At 44.7% G+C, this 9,243-nt stretch overlaps 1 protein-coding gene across 2 annotated transcripts in view; it reads right to left on the reverse strand.

Annotated features, from left to right (window-relative positions):
- Window positions 1-5,132, reverse strand: part of LOC142576562 (Golgi-associated plant pathogenesis-related protein 1-like) — a 29,669-nt gene extending 24,537 nt beyond the window's left edge. The window contains exon 1 of one of the 2 annotated variants that reach the window (XM_075686736.1): window positions 4,997-5,132. In XM_075686736.1, coding sequence (XP_075542851.1) covers window positions 4,997-5,065 — 69 coding nt within the window. In that variant the 5' untranslated portion in view covers window positions 5,066-5,132. The remainder of the gene's footprint in view (window positions 1-4,996) is intronic. The other variant, XM_075686737.1, reaches the window with a different exon arrangement.
- Window positions 5,133-9,243: the final 4,111 nt, after the last annotated feature.

Raw genomic sequence — 9,243 nt, forward strand, 5'->3', positions numbered from 1 at the left:
GCGGCATGCATACGGAGGCGTAAGGACCCTTTTTTCTGCAATTCTACAGACTTCCGAGCGTGCTGGGCACAGAGTACGAGAGTGACGCTCTTGACCGAAACTACGGCTTGGTTTCTGCATGCTGTTTTTACGAGAGGATGAAGATGGCTTTTTTTGCTCCCCGTGAATAGCTACCGCTTTTGTTCTGTGTTGAAGTAACCTAGCTGGATTGGGGACCGGACACAACTTTGTTCACACATGGCACTTCCTGAAGAGCTGGACTTGTTGCTGACGGACGCTCTGGATCTGGTGGACGTACTCAAGATCCTTCTGTAGAGTGAGGTCTGCGCCGAGCTGTAGCCTGACGGATAGCTGCTTGTCTTTTAATCCAAATACGAAGCAGTCGCGCACGAACTTGCAGTCTTTCGAAAGTGTGTGCCGCGCTGTAACGAAACCTTCGGCCGACTCACCATCTTTTTGCACTCTGGTGTTGAATCTGGCTCGCTCAAAGATTACGTTGCGTCGCGGGATAAAGTGTTTGTTGAACTGCTCCACGACTGCGTCGAATTTCTTAAAGTTCTCTTCAGAGAGAGCAAAATAGGCGTACATTTCCTCGGCTCAATCGCCCATGATCTAGTGTACCGCTTCTATTTGATGCTTCTCGGGCTTTATGCCCAACCCTGAAGAGGTTCGGAAACGTTCAAATCTTTGTTTCGACTTCGGCCACTCGTTCGGCGACGAGAAGTTGAAGGCGTCCGGTGGTTGAATTACGAATGACGCCATGGCCTCGAACGTTAAGTGGTCGCGTTGCTTGAGTACCGAGATGTGCGTATAGGGAGCAGCTCACCGGCGTTTCATTGCTGGCATCGTCCTTCGCACGGAGGAGGACTAGGAGCCGATGTCCGCTGGTAGAACCTGTTATTCTGACAACATGTTGTAGACAGGAGAGAAGAGCGAGATGTCCAGACGAGGTGTCACATACGAACACGTTGAAAGGTCTCTCAGACGTGTTCTATCTCAAGAAGAAGAGCACGCGCTGCCAGATAGGCAACCTCGCGCAGTTACGGGGAACTATGTTTCTGCGCTTTCACTAGATAACCGCATATATAACAGCTTCCAGAGGTCAAGTGACTTGTAAAAAAAATTTCGCAATATCGAGATGCTAATCTATCAATGCGACCATGAATTCTTTTGTATTTGCCTGGCTGTCATAAGGTCATGGATGAATTTCTTACGCTGGTATTGCCGCTATGCACGCCTGCGGGTGAACTAAGGCGCTTTAACTCTATATCCGAACCCGTATGCTTAAACAAAAACGTGAACGTGGCGTCTTGCATTGCACACGTGATTGTTCCCTCTAATCCAGAGGACAAAGAATCTCGGCAAGCAGCTTACATGGCAGAGGTAAAAGCGCTCTAGTCAATTAATCGAGTGGTGTGTGAGAGTGACCTGGACATCCTTGTGATGATAATGTACCTGGAAATGTGATCACTCCCGACGGCCTTGACATCTAAAAACCATTTAACAAGTCGTTTGAAAGAACTGAAGCCGAAAGCTAGGTCAAGAGAGCTTCCATAAAAAAAAATTATGGGGTTTTACGTGCCAAAACCACTTTCCAATTATGAGGCACACCGTAGTGGGGGACTCCGAAAATTTCGACCACCTGGGGTTCTTTAACGTGCACCTAAATCTATGTACACGGGTGTTTTCGCATTTTGCCCCAATCGAAATGCGGCCGCCATGGCCGGGATTTGATCCCGCAACCTCGTGCTCAGCAGCCTAACACCATAGCCACTGAGAAACCACAGCGGGTAAGACAGCTCCCATAATTCAGGGCTCGTAGGAATTGGGCTGCCGTTATTCAAGAGGGAAAGGTCGTGGTGGCAGGCGAAGTTTGGCAGTCTTTGTCGTCTTGAATTTGTCCTTGTGGTTTCTAATGTCATATGGAGAGCATTAAATTATCTGAATATGACACATATAGCAGAGCGCATAGTTAAGAAGCTTATTTCTTTTTAATCCGAATTACATGAAGGCGATATATAAACGCCCGCAAGTGTAAGCATGAGCTTGCCCCTTTTGAACTGTTAAGCAAACATATTCATTATCATCGTGAGGTGGAATCGGCGGGTGAACGTACGTGAGTTGACGACGATTAAAAACGATTACTGTGCTATATGCGCCAATTGTGGAGATAACAGCTTCATAACCCGGTCATGTGACTCGTTTTGATATGTTAAACTCATATGTCCCAATGATTGGGAACATACTAGTGTATATAAGCTGAAGCAAGTCTGAAAGGCGTGACTTTCGTCCTCTTGCGCTGCTTAGGATGATTGACGCTGCCTTGACTTCTCGAATAGATGGATGATGGTAGGTCACGTCTCTACTCGAGAGATTCAAACACTGCACTTAAGGAGACCGGTACTTTCGGTGCACTTCGAGCAGGCATGGTTCTAAGGTTCGACGGCATTATTGAGAAGACGAAGCATGAAATTACTTGACGATCTACTTTGCGCGAGTCATCAGCGGCAGGAGTATTATCCCGAGCGGGCTTGACAATCTGTTGTTCCTGGGTAAGCTGTTGGCTCGCAAGCGCAGGCCATTTTTCTGGAGAAATATTCCTTAAAGCTGACTTTCTCGTGATGTTCTGCCCTTTTGAGGCCTGACTTGAGAATATGTCCTACAATTGAAGGGTATCCCTCATTTCGTGTAGCTGCCTTTTTTAAGGACGTTCGGTGACACCGACGCCGGATGGTTTCAGCAGCCTCCCGATGTGACGAAATGCCCCGAATAACTTGCTCGGGAACTGTGAGCTATTTCTTGATGCATGGGCAGTTCTTAGAAGAGGCAGCATGACAACTATTACAGTGGCCGCACTTGACTGAGTTTATTTCCCACATCATGTACAGAGCATGCATAATGTATAATGAGGAAGATGGGAGAAAAGCTGCATCAAAGGCAGCTTGACTGGCCCCGTCTTTCCACAGAATGTATCAGCAAACACGAGAAAAGCAGCTCGGTACATTTATAAAATGACAAGGATAACAAATAGCAACAATTTCAGATTGTAAAGAATATGCATTGTGATGCGAGTAGTAAACAGAGAACAATATTTCCCTTCGAATACAAGCAAACCAAACAGTATGCGTTAGTGAATAAATTCAAGTAGTTTCTTCTTTGTTAGAACGCGCAGCGGCTCTTCATTCAGCTCATATTTGTTTAGTGTCCGTGACTGTTCTCTAGCATCTGAAGGTCGTAGTTGATACGCGGTCGTGGAACGCGCTAATGTTCATGCTCGGAAGTGGAAGGAGATGACATACTGAACTGCAATTTGGCAAAAGCCTGCAGTCTTGTTTTATTTTTATCAATTTCTAATTTGAGGACAGTAGCCCAGCTAGTGTCCCCCGATTGAAGTTCAGTGCGCCGTGGACGTTGCAACAAGTTTGTATTAACTCCCTTGTACAAACCTACAGCACTGATGGCATTCAAGATGCTTTCGTACAAATGGCCCAACAGTGTCAGAAGTGGCCGACATTGACGGAATATGGTATGCAATCTCCTTTGAAATGAGTCTGAGGCTGCGCGTAGTTCCGAGGTGGTTCACATGCGTGACGACGAACCCCCACTTGCTGGTTTGGCGAGGATGGGCAAGTGCGCGTTAGCAATGGCGACATCATGTCATAGATAGCACACGCCGTGAATTCATCGTCCATCGGGATATAGGGAGGTACTGTAATGTCTGCTAGCTCCGCGATTTGTAGCAGTTTTCCGAGCGCAATCGTGACGGAAACATCGATTGCCAGCGCCCTATCTCGCGTATTTATCAGCATGTCCCTAATTTTATTCGGCACGACCCCTTCCAAGAAATAAGATTGTTCTTGCCTGTTCAACAATCGGAGGTTGCTTGAAGATTCCTTGAACACCAAGACAATGGCGTGAGACCAGCGTTCAGGATTTCACTTCAGAGTTGCTGTGCTCTCTGGTATTGATGTATTCGCGTTGACTTTCCGCCTTTTGACCATCTTTCAGCGGAGAGAGATGAAGCTGTCGTCTGATGAGTTTTCACCTTGTGCGGAGTACAGCTCAGTGGTCTCGGTATCGCTAAGCAAGCTTCGTTTGTTCCTTGCGACGGACGGCCAGGATGACCAGGAAGCCTGGCCAGGACGGTCATCCTGGCCAGGCTTCTGGCCAGGATGACTTCTCGAAGGCTCCACCCATGGCCACAATACAGGAACCGAGATACCAGGAAATTCCGAAAATTTCATTAAACAACAGAGAAGAAAGATGAAAGCGTTCTGCCAAGAAGATAATTCGTCTTCATCCTTTTAGCTTGAAAGGTTCTGTGACTATAAGTAATACTTCTACATTCCCAGTTGACTACTTATTCGCCATGAATCCTTGGGACAGTAACAGACGCATCTGCCTTCTTTGGCTAACATGTGGGCGTGGAAACCTAAAATAGTGCGCTCGTTCAAATAAATGATGACGTGTCTTTGTACACAGCGACGAGAACTTCTTGGCGCGGTCAATAACTTTGTGCAGTACGGATTTAGGTCTCAGTCGCACATACCCTTGAACATTGCGCCTTTGCTACGTGTTGTGTCTGCAATATGACATGTGTTTTTCCCTGCCTGCCTGCACCAGCTTTTCAGCGAGTGCCGGTAGAAAGCTTTCTTTTACTCTGTTCTCTCAGGGTTTTTATATTGTTCCGCTATACTGGCACTTTCTTATACCCATTGGAAGCGATATAAAAGCAAGCTGGTCATTTTGCTACTTCATCTTCCGAAAGCAGGGGCTGCGCCCAGCGTTCACATGATGAACAGTTGTGTTTAGGAAACACCAGAGCCGCACTTACATGTTCTTACTGATGAGAGGTATGAACGGAAAAAATGAAAAATACAAAATAAAATCAAATACGTTTGCCTAAACGTAAATGCCTTAGCATTTACGTAGTAGCAAAATCGCTACGATATGCCAAGTAAACTTTTAAACAGAAATTATGGTTTGGAAAGCCTACCTTTCTTTTCGTCTTTTGCGCTGATGCACAAGCGATAAGGCAGAGAATGGTGAGTGCAAAATAGTTCATCCTTGAGCTTCAATACGGCTTAAGGGCCTCACGAATGGCGAACTTACCATTTCCAAGAATATATAGGAGACCGTAGCTGCTTGTTTTCAAAATAAAACAAATTACGACATCTTGCTGTCTTGAGCAATGGCCCTTTGTTTAACAGGAGAAAACAAACCTGACAAGGTATATCCATCACCCGTTCTTTCATTATTTTTTGCGCATCAATGCTTAGTGACAGTTGAAATGCAAAATACGAGTGGTGCAAACTATTTCTAGAACACGAACTGGAAGACAAGCAACCATGTCTACAGAGAAATGAAGAAAACACACTAGAGCTTTGAATGTGACATTTACTTAGTGTACGTAACAATAGCTATATATAATATGCATTGTAAGTACCGTATATCCTGGACTACAGTCCACGGACTATGCAAGTTTAACAGTTGCAATATTGTGGGGAGCTGACTATCTCTGGTTGCGGCCTATAGATGATTTTATTTATGAAAGTCGGAGGTACGCTTGAAGAAAACAAATGTGCACTGCGCCTGCAAATGTTTCCTGCGCTATAACACAGCACTATACTACTCCGCAATGGTCGTGCCTGCGCACCAAGAACATCCTATGTCAAGTTATTATCAAGGATATTACGAAAGGTGGACGGAGAGCTTCTCTGACAGAGATGTCAGATTCTGAAGGCGATGTTGAGGAGTTTTTCAAATCTGAAATGCTTAACTTGTTCTGTTGTGATAGCGAAAATGTACGTGAATAAAACGTTGTATGGATGGACTACAATAATATATCTAATCAAGGTCTCGGGTTCTTGCTGGTTGAAAATAAAACCTGTGGTTCTGCATACGTATTCATCCCTAGGCACGGTACAGCGTGTGCGGATTAGAGTCCGGGAAATACGTTAATGTTATTTGCTACCTTAAATTGCATGTGAAGGCCTTGTATTTGGTTTATTTGCTTTTGTTTTTTAGCACATCCGCACTGCTTTCGCAACGAAGCATCGTATTGTTTTAGCACGGCGGCCCAACCCTAAAACAATAGAACAAAGCAAATAATAGCCACCATTGTCCTGTCCACATTTATTCATAATGACTATTTCGTCACACAAATAGCGATAGAGCTGTCAAATAATATGTCCGACAGCGACATGTCTGACGGGTATTCTTTCATGAAACTTTTAAAGCTATGGAGAACAGTTTTGTAGGTAGTGGCTCGGTATTTTGTGCAGTATGCGTCACTGAATTTTCGAAACGCTATATCACTTACTGGTGTCTGTTTTGTGCTCACAGAATTTTGATAGCCTGACGGGCGCACGTATGAACACTCTTTAGCATACACGGCTCGCGGACTGCAAAAATTACGATTACTAATAACAAGCATCACTTTTCCTCTCAAGTGCCGCTAACTACCCTGTTGTTGCGACATAACTTAGATGTTCGAAACTCATTTCGCTGTGCGCATTGCCGGGAGTAAGATAAACAGAAGCGCTGAACAAACTGATAAGGCGTTAAAACTTGTGTCTCGGCAAGCCAGCTGCGTCACGGCGCGAATCGTAGATGCCGCGCAAACTTGTTACTAGCACAGAGAGCTACGTCACCTGCAGCACAACAAGCGCGGCCTGGTGCGTAGCTAGGCATATTGAGCCTTTCTGTTCGGGGAGTAGTTCATTTGTTATAGGAATATGCACGCATTTCCGATGCTGCCCACGTGGCGGCGTGTGTGTGCGCAAGCTAGCGAGTATCGCTGTAGCTTGAGGCAGCTCCTTGGATAATGTTTGCTTTCAAATACGTAAACGATTTACGAGTGAAAGCGCCACTGCCACCCCCCCCCCCTGTGCTATGGCCTGTTAAAGAGACACAAAAAGCAAAAATTAAGACGAGATAAAGGGATAGATTATTGCTCGAGAATCCGTAAATTGTCACTGTTATGGCGAACAGAGCCTCAGTAATAAGTGAAATTGAGGTAAATCCAGAGCACCTTTAGAGACACCCCCTGGACGTTCAAGTAGTTGCCCAATGACGAAAGCACTGCTCTTTGAAATTGTGCGACTAGTAGTCAACCAGTCATTATAAAAAAGAACATCATTGCATTACGTGGTAAGACGAAAGAAAATATTCTTTGTCCCGTTGAATCTAATCTTGAAAGAAAAGGAACTTACTGACATTACCTCTGGCATAGACGTGTGTTGTCAAAATGTTTTGTTTTCGCTTTTATCTGTGCTTCGCGTGGTTTCTGAGTAGCAGCAGTCGCGTTGTGCTCGGGTGGTTTTGTTGGCTCCCGAAGCTCGGCGCAAACTGGAAGCAGCAGAGAATTTCCACGGTCATGTGATGCCGCCGGATGCCAGAACGGACCAAGGGACTTGATGAAAAACAGCTGCAGCGGCGAAAAAAACAGCTGCCCTTGGACCATAAGGGTCACAGAATGGTTACCAAGACAAGGGAAACGCAGTCGAGGATGACAGAAGACTAGGTGGAACGATGAAACTGGAAAATTCGCGGGGGCTATTTGGATTCGGTTGGCGCAGGAGAGGGGTAATTGTAGATCGCAGGGAGAGGCCTTCATCCTGCAGTGAACATAAAATAGGATGCTGCTGCTGCTGCTGCTGCTGCTGCTGGTCGTGATGATGATGACGACGAAAAATATTTGTACCCTTCCGATGCAATTTTCTGGCAAACTAAGTCTTTTTTCTTAGCACTGAACAAGCGCTGCGAAGTTCTTGGAATGGTATTTAAAAAGCCCACACCAATTTAGTATTTAGTGTCCCTCTAAACTCTCAGATTTTGTTCGTTGGTATGGTTTTAATAAATTTGCGCTCGTTGATAAAAAACAGAATTACGAAGCTGTAAATGGCCTTAGGCCTATTTGGACTGAGTAAATCTCCAAGAATATCTGAGAAATAGCCTGGCTCATTTGAACGTGCTCTGTACAAAATCTTGTCTCTGTTCATGAACTTCTCGCTACGGCGTGCTTGTGCATGAGTCGTGGAATGCTTCTGCCGGGCCCCACCAGGCTCACACGTCTAGCTGCAATTAAAGCTTTTCGGAGTTTTTATCACACACACCGCTTAATTTGTCGACTGGTGGTAGCACTGCTTTAAAGTTAGTAAGAACGAACCATGGGCCCTCAATGACAAAACACGAACTTTTGTTTCATGCGGGAACTCTGCTTAAAATAACGTAATTTTGTACACCAGACGGGCGTAAATGAGGTAGCAGGCTGGCACACCTGCGTAAGGCATGTCATATGGTTTTCTACATATATTAGCTTGGTGCTCGCAGACACCATCACAATCGAGCGAGGCACTTTCTGTAAGCACAGCACCATAAGAATAGAACACTTACGCCATTTTCGTATTGTGCAAACTTCTTTAATTTCAGACAGGTGAATCTGTGCCCTTCTTAGCTTTGCGTTCGAACCTAAAACAACATGGCACTCAATTGTGCACGTGTGAAAAATAAACATGGTTCATTCCCGGCTTTCGAACAAACCCAAAATTTCCTTCACTACAGCATAACATTCCTTTTATTATGAACGAGTGCAATGACATGATACAGTTCACAAAGACCGAGCCACTCCGGTGTACTGTAAATTGGAGAACGTGACGTGACATGTCCGCCGTTCCTACATTGCTTGCATTTACAATGATGTGGTTTTCCTTGCTACATTACCGTTTACTAAATATGTACTTGTTTGTTCTATGAGTATCATGTATCGTGTACATATTAATGCATCATATGAGGCTATTTGTGTATTATATATGTATGTGTTTATATTCTATTGGTTAATTTATATCTTTTTGATATGCTGCTTTTCTTTGGGTTTTTGGCGCTTTGTGGTTTTTATTTTACCTCAAAATATTGTGTTGTACATTATATCGGCACCTGGACCTAGTGAAGCTGCAAACGCCAGCTTTTATAGGTAAGCAAAATTCCTCTCACTGCAAAAGAATGTAGCAATGAACAGAAAATTACGCTACAGCTGTATGGTCAAACAGCGTGCTATTATCTAATTTATCTCCGCTTTATAACAACGGTGGATAAGGTCGGTGACACAATGGCTTTTCACTCTTGGAAATCGACTAATTGGTTATATACTGACCCCACTCGCAATCGAAAAACTCCCACAATGATATAGCCTCTCAAGCTGCGAGAAAATCGAAAGCGCACCTTTCGGCCACCTAATATTTT

This window comes from Dermacentor variabilis, chromosome 3 (genome assembly GCF_050947875.1).
Source record: "Dermacentor variabilis isolate Ectoservices chromosome 3, ASM5094787v1, whole genome shotgun sequence".
NCBI classification, from domain to species: Eukaryota; Metazoa; Arthropoda; class Arachnida; order Ixodida; family Ixodidae; genus Dermacentor; species Dermacentor variabilis.